Source organism: Perognathus longimembris, chromosome 2 (assembly GCF_023159225.1).
Source record: "Perognathus longimembris pacificus isolate PPM17 chromosome 2, ASM2315922v1, whole genome shotgun sequence".
In the NCBI taxonomy this organism is placed as follows: Eukaryota; Metazoa; Chordata; class Mammalia; order Rodentia; family Heteromyidae; genus Perognathus; species Perognathus longimembris.
In genome coordinates, this window is record NC_063162.1 from 105,751,415 (window position 1) to 105,764,672 (window position 13,258).

General features: G+C 36.7%; 1 protein-coding gene across 1 annotated transcript in view; it reads left to right on the top strand.

The window, feature by feature from the left end:
* Rsbn1l (round spermatid basic protein 1 like) overlaps nt 1-13,258 on the top strand; it is a 43,688-nt gene that overhangs the window by 17,225 nt on the left and 13,205 nt on the right. Inside the window, exon 3 of the mRNA XM_048339877.1 lies at nt 7,542-8,182. Coding sequence (XP_048195834.1) covers nt 7,542-8,182 — 641 coding nt within the window. The remainder of the gene's footprint in view (nt 1-7,541; nt 8,183-13,258) is intronic.

A 13,258-nucleotide genomic window follows, 5' to 3' on the forward strand; every position in this document is an offset into this window, starting at 1 on the left:
GAAAGATTTTCTTTTGTTATTTGACCACAAGAAAACAAAACTATTCTCCTTCCTAATTGTATAGTATGTAGATAATTAAGTGAATAAAAACATAGTTCTATTAAGAAACAGTGATTGTTCCATTGTAAACACTGAGAAAGTGCTAGCTATTGTTATAAACCAGCAAACAATTTGCTCGGCTTGTGTGGCAACTTCCATAGTGAGCTTTCATGGTCAGGGAACAGCATCCTCTGTTGGTGTTTGGGAACAGCAGAATTTGTTTGGGGCAATGCTCTATTATTTCTTATTGTGAGATTGTGAGACTCCTTTTTCCTTAGGCCTCAAGCTTTTGTTTGCTCCTAACAATTTTCTTCATAGAATGCTAATGCTGCAAGCTGCAGCATATACAGGCAGGCTCTGTTTGATACACATGTTTGAAAATATAAAATCGATGCTAATTCTGTTTCACACTGGTCTTATTTTCTTCGTGTTTTCATTATATTTGTGTTATGTTGTATGATTAGAAAGGCATATATAATTATATGCATGCCAAAACTTGCTTATCCTTCTCTTTTCCTCTTTCTTCCTATTAAACTCTGTTTCTACCACTTGAACAGGTAGAGACTGGGATCATTTGCTCTTCAAAGTAGCTTAGTTTAAGAGAACAAATCAAATTTGAAATATAAGCTTATTTATATTTATTATTCATCCTTTTGTATTAAAGTATATTAACTACTCTTTCTGAGCATAATAAGTAAGTGTTTTGGTCATTTTATATAGTTCATTATGTTTAAGATGTCAGAACAGCCAGGTGCCAGTTGCTCATTTCTGTAATCCCAGCTAGTCAAGGAGGTTGAGATCTGAGGATTGTGATTTGAAGGCAGCTTGGGCAGCAAAGTCTGTGAGACTCATATCTTCAGTTAGCCAGCAAAAAGCCAGGAGTAGAGCTGTGGCTCCAGTGGTAGAGCACTTAAAGGATAGTGCCCAGTCTCTGAGTTTAAGCCCCAGTACGCCACCCCCCCAAGCAACATACGTGTTACAATTAAATTATTATTATTTTTTTCTTTTATGCCAGTTCTGGGGCTGGAACTCACTGGGCACTCTCCCTGAGCTTTTTGCTCAAGACATCTCTCCCACTTAGCCAAGCTCCATATCTGGCCTTTTGTTGGTTAATTGGAGATAAAAGTTCCATGGACTTTCTTGTCCCAGAGAGCTTTCAAACCATGATCCTCACCCTGAGTAGCTAGGATTACAGGTCTGAGCCAGTGGCGCCTGGCTATAATTAAAATATGTTTGACGGTAAATTTTTATCATTATAGTACTTCAAAGAAGATTGCTCATGAGAAGGTGGTATTCAATCTTATTGGTAATTGACTAAAGGAAGAATGATAGCATTGCAGTTTGAAAAATCAAAGTTGTTCTTCAAGGACCAGAGATTGAAAGTTGCCAAGCTAATGTTTTTGTTTTCTGTGTAGTTGTTTGCTGTATTTCCTGTATTAGATAGGAAATAAGATTCAGTTCTTCTGGATAACTTATTTTTCATTTTCTAACCACAGAAATGTACTAAGTGTATCAGTGATTGATTAATTGATTAATTATATTTATTTTTTTTGTGCCAGTTTGGAGGCTTGTACTCAGGGCATAGGAGCTATCCCTAAGCTTTTTTGCTCAAGGCAGTGGCTCTACCACTTGAGCCACTCTCCATCTGCACTGTTTGTCTGCAAAGGCTGGCTTTATACTGTGATCCAGTGAGGTGCTGTGAGGATCCACAGAACTCAGCATACAGTTGAACTCATGGCTATGATTTATTATAGTGAGAGGATAAGAAGTAAAATCACAGAGAAAAGGCACATAGGATAATGTCTGCAGGAAACCATGCTTAAATTCCCAAGAATCCTCTCCTAGTGTAATCCCATAAGATGCACTTGTTTCAGCAGTGAATTGTAACATATGGGAAATATCTTCCAGGAAAGCTTATTAGAGAATCAGTGCCCAGGGTTTTACTGGCACACTATCACATTGGTACGTTCCATCTACCTAGCATGGGCAAAAAAATCTTCCAGACTCCCAGATGTAAAATAAATGTTCAGTGTATACCATATTGTTTTATTGTACAAATACAATGAACCACTGTTACTAGGGAATGGTGGGAACTCTCTAAAAATACAAGTTTCCAAATGCAAGCCTGTGGCAGTCTTACAGCAGGCCTTTTTAAAGATAGCAGTCTCAGGTATATTCTCTCTTTTGCACACTGTGCTCATTGTAGTATTTGATTACAAAGTAGACTGCTATAGGAATTTAACTCCTTGATGGCTCAGTATAAGAATCTCTTAGCTAGGTATGGTTGTTCACGCCTATAATCCCAGCTACTTTGGAGGGGGAGGATAAAAGTTGAAGGATAGCAGGGTAGAAAGTTAGTGAGATCTCATGTTAACAAACAAGCTGGTTGTGGTTGATACGGTTGTGGTTGATACATCAGTGTGATCCCAACTACATAAGAGTATTGCAGAATGAAGCACAACCCAGGCAAAGAGTGAGAATTTGTCTGAAAAATAAGCAAGTAGGCATCTTTGAGTTCAAACCCCAATACTGCCAAATTTTTAAAAAAATAACTTTTTACTTGATTTCTTGTTAGTTTACTTTCTTTTTTTTTCAAGATTAATAGAAGATTTATTTAATAAGAACATAAATAGGTATCCTTGCCAGGTCTAATAGATGTTAAAATTTTGGTCCAATTTTCCCTCCTGGATAAGTTTTCCTTTCTATCCCTATCGTATTTTAAAACATAGTACCAGAAGACAGGGGGCCCAATTTCAATCAAAGCTCCTGTCAATGAGTTCTTGAGAGTGGGTCGTCTGAAATTGGGATAGATATTTGCTGATCTTGCATAGGTCCAGCGAATCAAGGCAGGATCTTTTTTTTTTTTCTCAAATTTTTATTATCAAACTGATGTACAGAGAGGTTACAGTTTCATACGTTGGGCATTGGATACATTTCTTGTACTGTTTGTTACCTTGTCCCTCATGCCCCCCTCCCTCCCCCCCTTTCCCTCCCCCCCAGGTGTTCAGTTCACTTAAACAAAACAGTTTTGCAAGTATTGCTTTTGTAGTTATTTCTCTATTTTTACCCTGTGTCTCTCAAATTTGGTATTCCCTTTGAATTTCCTATTTCCAATACCAATAAACACGGTTTCCAATATACTCAGATAAGATTATAGAGATAGTGTAGGTACAACCATAGGAAGGTGATACAAGAACATCATCAATAATAGAAACTACACATACACATAGGACGTTGAAAGTAGTTACAACTGTGATATATCAATTGTTTCCCTAACATGGAGCTCATTTCACTTAGCATCATCTTATGTGTTCATAAGGGTATAGCTATTGGGCCTTGTGATGCTCTGCTATGGCTTGCCTAAGCCTGTACTAATTATTCCCAATAAGGGAGGCCATAGTGTCCATGTTTCTTTGGGTCTGGCTCACTTCACTTAGTATAACTATCCTCAGCCCATATTTCTTAATGGTTTGCATTTTTCAGTTCTGATTTCTTTATTGGTTCATGCACATGAGTAGGCAAAATGTTGTGCCTATTTCATTTCAAAGTAATCATGTTTTAGTGATTGGTTATTTTTCACATTTTTAGAAATGTCTTGACTGATTGTAGTGAATAAAACATTTTTACTCAAATGAAGTTTTGTGTATTTCAGCAAGCAATTTGTGTGATTTTAAGCATATTTGTACTTGTAAAGTTATGGAATGCTATTAATCATAGTATGTCTTACAAGTATTTAAGCATTTAATGTCTTACATTTAATTTTTTCTTCATTTTACTACTATCTTTTTTTTGGTAGTGTTTGGGTTTGAACTTAGTATCTCCAACTTGCTATGCAAATACTCTACCACTTGAGTCTCCACTAGCCCTATTTGATTATATTAATTTTGAGACATGGTCTCGAATTTATGCCCTGGCCTACCTGAGCATGTTCCACCTACTTCTGCTTCCCAAATAGGTGGGCTAACTAACAGACACCACACCTAGCTTTTACAGATGAAAGTTCTGTGAACTTTTCCCCTCAGCTGGCCTGGAACCAAGATCTTCCTGATACCTCCCAAGTAGCTAGGATTACAGGTGTGAACTACCATGTTTGTTTGTTTGTTTTTTTCTTTGTTCACGCACATTTTGTTTACATATATAAACCTCCCTTATTTTTCTTTTTGGAGAGTTTATTGTTTTTCTTTTGTAATAGTGAATTTGCTATTAAGATGCTAACTTGAATCTCTTTTTCTGATTGTGCATACTTAGACTTTGTTAATATTATTCAAGTTTATTTCTTTACTACTTATTGACTAGAGAACTAACACTTTTCCTTTTATGAGTTTACAAACTTATGTACCAAACTATATGTGTGTGTATATATATAGATATATATACATGTACATATGTATGTGTGTGTGTGTGTGTATTTTCTTTTCTTTTGTTAATCCCAGGGTTTAAACTCAAGGCCTGGACACTGTTCCTGAGCTTTTGCTCAAGGCTAGCATCACTTGAGCCACAGTGCCACTTTTGACATTTCCTATTTATGTGGTATTGAGAAATTGAACATAGGGCTTCATGTATGCTAGGCAAGCAGTCTACCACTATGCCACGTTCCCAGACCCCAAATAATATTAAAAAAATTCTTTTTTGTTGTAGTTGTTGTTGTTGGTCATGTGGCTTGAACTCAGGGCTGTTCCTGAGCTTTTTCACTCAAGGCTAGTATTCTACTGCTTTGAGCCAAAGTACCACTTCTGCTTTTCTGATGGTTAGTTGGAGAAAGTTTCACAGACTTTCTTGCCTGGGCTGGCTTTGAATGTGGATCATCAGATCTTAGCCTTCTGACTAGTTAGGATTACAGATGTGAGCCACCAGAGCCTGGCTCTGTTTTGGCTTTTCAGGGTGATACTAATTTTATTCTTAATTGCAAACTTATGAATCTTTTCTTTGTTCTTTGAAAAGTGATTATTTGTTATTAACATTACTTTTTATGGATTTGCTATTGACTTGGGATACTTTTTGTTGTTGTTTCCAGAGATAATGGAAACACTTGGCTGGAAAGGGGAGGGAAAATCCTGTAATTCTCAGATAGTGTTTTTGGTAAGATAAGTATTTTTATTTATAGATTCATTAAATATTTGTGCATAGCTGTGTTCTAGATAGTATGAGGGATTCAATGACAGAAAACAAGTGTCAGTATTTCCAGACTATGACTGAATTCAGGTAAAATTGGTTCATTGTATTTGTACAATGTTCTGAGGAAAAACATTGATATATACATGAGAGTGAAACAAATTACCTTTGAACTAGAAGGGAAGTAATTTTGTGCTAGAGAGAGATGAAAGAAAGTAACTAAGGAAATGACAAAAAGTTTTCTTTAAAAGATAAGTTAGAATTCATTAGGAAGTACTGAACCCGGCAATGATATTCTAGGGGGAAGAATTGCTTTTGCCATTAGGACTGGGTGTAGTTTTTGTTTGTTTTCGTTCTTTTCCTTATTTCACCAGTCTTGGGACTTGAACACAGAGCCTGGGCACTCTCTCAGTGCTTCTTTTGCTCAAAGGCTAGCATTCTACCACTTGAGCCACAGCACCACTTCTGGCTTTTTCTGAGTAGTTTTTTGGAGGTAAGAGTCTCACAGACTTTCTTGCCCGGGCTGACTTTGAACTGCAATTCTCAGATCTTAGCTTACAGAGTGGCTAGGATTACAGCTACAAGCCAATGGTGCCCAGCATGGGTATGGTTTTTTTGTTTTTGTGTTTTTGCCAGTCCTGGAGCTTGAACTCAGGGCATGGGCACTGTTCCTGAGCTGCTTTTGCTCAAGGCCAGCACTCAACCACTGGACCCACAGTGCCACTTCCGGCTTTTTCTATGTATGTGGTACTGAGGAATCGAACCCAGGGCTTCATGCGTGTGAGGCAAGCACTCTACCATATTCCCAGCCCCTTGGAATGCTTTATAGAAATTTTTAAGTGGTATAGTTTGACCTGACCCTAAAATACTTGACGGATTTGGATTCCATACTTAAGAGATTATAACTTACAGTTAGGTGTTGATAGCCCCTGAAAATACTTGAGCCAGGGGATGAATATGACCAAAATGATATATATCAATACAATAGAAATAAAAATATAATAGAACATAATAGAAATATTAATATGACTCTATCAGTCCAGGTGAAAAACAATCGTATGTCTGTAAGACCAAAAATTATGACAGTGGTGTTAAGACCATCAACAATCATCAGGCAGGACTTTGGTAATTATGTGAAATTTGGTAGAGATCTGGAAGAGGACTTGAGAAAATATCGGACTTGGTTTCAGCATTCTGGTAAAGTAAATTTGGGCATATTAAAAGCAGAATAGTGAATGAAGCATATAAGCAATCTAAGAATGCTAAAATAATAAAGGAAAGACACTGGAGCTAGATGTTCCCTTGTAGGTCAAAAGAGAAGGCTGTTAACATTAGCTTTTTTTTTTTTTTTGTGTGTGTGTGTGTGTGTGTGTTTGTAGGAGGGACTTACTTTTGAAGATAGAATATCTCTTTCCCTAAAGACAAAAAGTAATAAAATATGTGAAGATGGAAAATTTCATGTAGAAAAGTAGATGGGGATAGCTTTATTCATGGCAGGTTATCTCTGAAAATGAAGTAACAGGTGGAATATTTTTGGAATCCTTTCTTATAGGCTGCTTTCCTATTTCTAATTTTCTTATTACATAGAAAGGAATATACTGTGAAAAAGCATATATACATCCATGCGGATTAATCCTTCTTTTAATTAACCTTTTAGTCTTTGAATTTTAAATTCATTATCCCAATATGCTTACTTTTGATCACAAAAACTTTAGTTTGCAAGCTCTAATGTCCCATTTTTTTCTCTCTATCATTTTATTGTCTCTTTACCAGCACATGAGTATTATTGGAGCTTAAGATATGAGAGATGATTCTAATTTTGTCATGATAAGTTGCTGGATCTTGGACATTTGGAAACTGTGGTAGAGTTGGCCCACTGTTAGATGCAAGCATGATTTACTGAGAAGTATGTAAAAAGGACAGCAGCAGCCTTTTTACTGTTATGCTAAACAGATGTTTTCCCCTTTAGGATTTATAAATCACTTTAGCATCACTTTAGCAATTTTTAAGCCTGATAAAGTAAAAATAATAATTATGTACCAGTGAGAAATACATGGCTAGTATCCATTTCTGAATTTCTGCTTTAAAAATTTGGAGATTATATTTTCTAAAACACATTCATCTTATTACTTCAAGAAACATATCAGAATCTGTTGGATATCAGAATGATATAACTCAGTCCTAAGCCACTGTGCATGTGTTTTTGAGTATAGAAATACAGAAATAAGAGAGATTGTAATTACATATTGATTGTCAGAATTATTTAAAATAAATTTTAAATAGAAAACAGATTCTGAGTAAATCTTCAGATAAACTTATTACAAACAGTTCATAAGAGCATGGTTTTTAAAAGTAAAATACGGAGTTTCAAAAAACATTTTTCCCAACAGGTGGGAAGGAGAAACCAAAAACAAATGTAGAAGACTTACAAATTAAAAAGGTAAAGAAGAAAAAGAAAAAGAAACACAAAGAAAATGAAAAACGAAAGCGGCCAAAAATGTATAGCAAATCTATTCAGACCATCTGTTCAGGATTGCTGTCTGATGTTGAAGATCAAGAAACCAAAGGCATCCTAGGTGATACCATAAAGGATTGCATTGGAAAGAATTTGGATACCAAGAACAACGAATCTAAAATTCCAGAGAACAGTGAGTTTCCATTTGTCTCATTAAAGGAACCACGCGTTCAGAATAGCCTCAAAAGGTTGGACATACTGGAGTTTAAGCAGCTTATTCATATTGAGCACCAGCCTAATGGAGGAGCATCAGTTATCCATGCCTACAGTAATGAACTCTCCCACCTGTCTCCTATGGAGATGGAGAGGTTTGCAGAAGAATTTGTGGGTCTAGTGTTCAGTGAAAATGAAAACTCTTCAGCTTTCTATGTTATGGGTATTGTTCATGGGGCAGCTACTTATTTACCTGACTTTTTAGACTACTTTTCATTTAATTTTCCCAATTCACCAGTGAAAATGGAAATATTGGGAAAGAAAGATATAGAGACAACGACTATGTCTAATTTTCATGCTCAGGTAAGAGGTTTTTAGTTTTATTTTTGTCATAGCTTTTAATTGTTCATTTTAGACAGATTTCTGTTTTTTGTTTCTAATCTTGTAGGTTTGAAGTAAAAAGGTAAGCATATAAAACATTTGGAGGTATTAAGAGATTTTCATAATGTAAATAAATATTAGAGTTTAAATTTGTTTTTACTTTTTTTTCCCTAAAGATTAACGAATTTAAGAGTCTGTACATTTTTTTTGGCAAGGGTTTGTCTAGATCTAATTAAATTTAGCCATGTATTTTCAAGTCTTTAAATAGTTTTCTTAACGAAAAACCAACTAAATGTCTTAGAAGTGCTTAGTGTGGGACCATCACAAAAAGGTGCTGAAAATGAATGTTGATTATTAAATATATTGTGGCACAAAGGAGCTACCACTTACGTGTAATTATGTGAGAACGTTAGGGCATATATTAAGCTAATTTCTGTTTCCTTTTCTACAGTGTATAACAGTTGATTCTAGAACACTGACAAAATTGAATTCACTAATACTTTTCTTTCTTTTTGTCGGGGGGTGGTTGTGGGTCTTGAACTCAGGGCTTCGGTGCTGTCCCTGAGCTCTTTTGCTTTTGCTCAAGGCTAGCACTCTACTACTTTGAGCCACAGCACCACTTCCCGGTTTTGAGTGGTTAATTGGAGATAAAAGTCTCATGTGGACTTTCCTGCCCAGGCAGGCTTTGAACCATGATCCTCAGATCTCAGTATTCTTAGTAGCTAGGATTTTAGGCATGAATCATCAGCACCCAGCTAGCATTCAGTAATTCTTGAAAGTAATTGTAGGCCCATCTAAAATCCTATTGCCATTGTTACTGAACTCAGAATTAGGAGTTTCTAAGGCTAGAAGTTTGGCTATGTATATCGATGCTATACTTTTTTTATTTTTCTAGGCATAGTAATAATCAAATATTACAAAGTATAGTTTACAGTATAGTTTACAAAGAGGAAAAAGGTAAAGTCTCAGAGGGATTGTAGTGAACATTTTATCATAACTCTTTTGTACCTACAGATAGGCCATAACAGTAGAGAAGTAACTTACTGTTTTAGAGTTATCAATATATCAGGAATAGAATACACTCACCCTAATCTTCATCTGGGATTCTTTACCTTATTCTCATACATAGTTGAGATGTTCAATCATAGTCATGTGTCCTAACTTTCCTACTCCCAGCCATATGCCTGGTGTGTATTCTGTAATGTGTGTAATGTGTAGAGGGAAGTACTTCCTAATGTAGCACGTTTGAGAATTAGAATTAATTTTTTTTTTTTAATGAGTGGGAAGGGACTTAGATCATTAAAGTAGAATTCCAGAATGGCTATAAACTTTTCTGGGATAATACCTGAGTTTGGTTGCAGAACCAAGACTAACATTTAATAATAGTATGTACCATTTATTGAGTACTGACTGTACCAGACTGTTAAAAGCATTTTGTATGCAATAACTCAATCTTCATTACAATGTGCTTTTAACAGTGAAGTAGCAGATGTACTAAATGGCCAAGTGTAAGAAGATACTACTGCCTCAAAGTCCATTAGTGCTAAGTCATTGCATGCATGGACCCTTGTTAGGATTTACTGCTGAGCCATGACTCTCGCCCTGTTTTTTCACTGTTACTTTTAGGATAAAGTCTTGCTTCTCATCTGAGCATTCACTTTAGCCAGTCTGTCTACTTTAGGTAGACTTGTTTTAGTTGTTGGATCACAGGTGAACACCATTTCATCCATTTTCTGTCTATAGATTTGGAGTCCAGTGAACTTCTGCCAGTGCTGGCCTTTAACTGCAATCCTTTCAAATCTTAGCCTTCCAAGTAGCTAGGATTATAGGCATGAGTCATTGGCCCCTGCCAAAAACTTATACTTTATCTAATATGAGCAATAAGAAAACTATGCTTTTGCTAGCAAATAAATTGGGCTGCCAAGACAGTTGTGTAATCCCAACTACTTGGGTGGCAGAAGGGGAAGGAGTAGGATCACAAGTTCAAGACCAGCCTTGACAAATTAGTGAGACCCCCATCTCAAAAACAGTCAGACAAAAAGGGCTAGGGTAGTGGGAGGGCTCTCAAGTGGTAAACAGTTGAGTTTATGCAAAGCCCTAAATTTAATCCCCACTGGGCAGGGAAGGGAGGGAGATCACAATTGTATGTCTTAAATCCTTTATGAGGCATCACAGATGAAACACTAGGGGAACACATTCTTTCAATTGCCAGCTGTGGTTCTGGCCCATTTCTCTGGTCTATCCTCATGTTATACATGTTGCAGGATTATTTGCTTCTTTAGCTGTAGATTTTTTTTTCCTTGTGTGGGTCTTGAAGCTTGAACGACAGGCTTGGATTCTGTCCCTGAACTTGCTTGCTCAAGACTAACACTCTACACTTGAGCCACAACTCCACTTCTGGCTTTTTGATGGCTAAGAGATAAGAGTCTTAGGGACTTTCCTGCCCAGGCTATGATCCTCAGATCTCAAATTCCTGAGTAGCTAGGATTACTGGTGTGAGCCCTTGCTTGATACTGAGCTTCTTAGCTGTAGATTTAAAGGCAGGAAAAGGACATGTGCTAATAAGTCCATGATATAATAAAAGTTATAAGATCCTCTTATTCTTATGAAATAGAGAAGAAGATATAGTGAACTTCTCTGAACTGCTAATTTGATATTTTTCTTGAGTTAGACTATTGTATTTTTTGAGGATAGGAGAATGAAGAAGGTATGGTCAAAGGGAGAATAATAGACTTGGGCTTGTTCTTATGTACTGGCTTTATGAAACTAAAGTGGGATCTAAAAGACAATATAGTCAAAACAGTGTATTTCTCATCTTAGTTCTGTTTCTAATCTCATGTATCTTCCCAGTAAAACTGTTCCTCAACGTAACTTGCGGCTTCCTCTAGAAAATTTTTTGTGTGTTTGTGGATGTTTGTTCTGGGGCTTGACTCAGGGCCTGGGCACTATCCCTGACCTTTTTGCTTTAAGCTAGCATAAGACCACTTGAGCCACAATTCTACTTCTGGCTTTTTTGATGGTTAATTGTACAAGACAGTCTCACAGACTTTCCTGCCTGGGCTAGCTTTAAACTGTGATCTTCAGATTTCAGCCTCCTGAGTAGCTAGGATTACAGGTGAGAGCTACCTGTGTCTGGCAGCAATTTGTTTTTTAAGTAAAGCTTTTTACTTAAGTATAATATGTACATAGACAAGTTAGAACATTATAGATGTATAGCTAGATGAATGCTCATAAAGTGAAGATAGCTCTGATATAAAAATGTTGTATATTACTAGTGGCCAGAAGCCTTTCCCAAGTCCTCTTTATCACTACTCTGCCCAAACACTGTAACCCAATAAATACCCAGGTAACCACAGTACTGACTTTAAACACCACTGATAAGTTTAAGCTGAACTTTATTTTGTGTTATCCATCCACCTTATAGGTAGCAATCTTCCTCCCACCCTCGCTCCCTCCCTACCTGTTTCTTGTATGCTACTACTTAAGTACTCTACTATTTGAGCTCCTACCCTGATATGTTTTTTTTTAACTGCTATATAACATTTCATTATAGGATTCTATCATGGTTTAATTATCCTATTTACTATAAATGGACATATGTGTTTCCATTGTGGACCTATGACAAAACAAGTTTGCTATGAATATTTGTACATGTTTGGTGAGCCCCTATGTGTTTCTTTTGAGCATATAAGATTGGAATTCAGGATTAAAGAGATACAAATATTCAGCTTTGATAGACATACTGCCAGTTTACCCAAGTTATTGTGCCAGTTTACATTTCTACCAGCAACTGCATTTTTGGACATACTTAGGAGTAATTGTCTTATTTTTGCTTTCTACTTTTTTAGTTATGTTGGTATCTATATAGTGGTATCTTCCTATGGTTTGATTTCTTTTTTCCTGATGATTAAGGATGTCAGCTCCCTTTTAAAATGATTATTGTCAAGTTGAATATCTGCTTTTGTAAATACTCTGCTCTGGGCTAGGAATTGGCTTAGAAGTAGAGTGCTTGCCTAGCATGCATAGAGCCCTGGGTTTGATTCCTCAGTATCACATGAACAGAAGAAGCTGAAAGAGGTGCTGTGGCTCAAGTGGTAGAGTGCTGTCCTTGAGCAAAGGAAGCTCAGGGACAGTGCCCAGGCCCTGAGTTCAAGCCCCAGGACTTGCAAAAAAAAAAAAAAAAAAAAAAAAAAAAAAGGAGGAGGAAAGAAAAGGCTTTGCTTTGTTCATATTCATTTTCTTTCCTTCTTTTTTTTTTTGGCCAGTCCTGGGCCTTGGACTCAGGGCCTGAGCACTGTCCCTGGCTTCCTTTTGCTCAAGGCTAGCACTTTGCCACTTGAGCCACAGCGCCACTTCTGGCCGTTTTTCTGTATATGTGATGCTGGGGAATCGAACCCAGGGCCTCATGTATACGAGGCAAGCTCTCTTGCCACTAGGCCATATCCCCAGCCCCATATTCATTTTCTTATTTGCTATTTTTTCTAATTTATAACATGGATTGTAAATAAAAATCTGTCATTTAAACCCTAAGTATTTCTCCTCACTTGGTGCCTTGTTCTGTTTCATTTTTTTTTTTTTTCTTTTTCTGTGCTGGTTCTGGGGCTTGAAATCAAGGAAGGGTCTGGACACTGTCGCTGAGCTTTTGTGCTCAAGGCTAGCACTCTGCCCTTGAGCCACAGCTCTACTCTGGCTTTTTGGTGGTTAATTGGAGATGAGAGTCTCACAGACTTTACTGCCTGGGCTACCTTTGAACCTCGATTCTTAGATACAACCTCCTGAGTAATCAGGATTACATGTGTGAGCCACTAGCACCTGCCTGTTTTGTCGCTTTTAAGGATGGCTTTTGATAACTAGAAGTTCTTAAGTTTAATAAAATCTAATTTATATTCCTCTTTGTTTATGATGAGTATATTTTGTGTCCTGTTTTAGAAATCTTTGCCCAGTCATTAGTGTATCCTTTGAAGTTTTCTTCTGGAATAAGAATATGAAAACGGAAGCAACTTTCTTCTAAACCATCTTCCCCTATTCTATAGTTGTATTTTTGTTTTATTGTGCTTC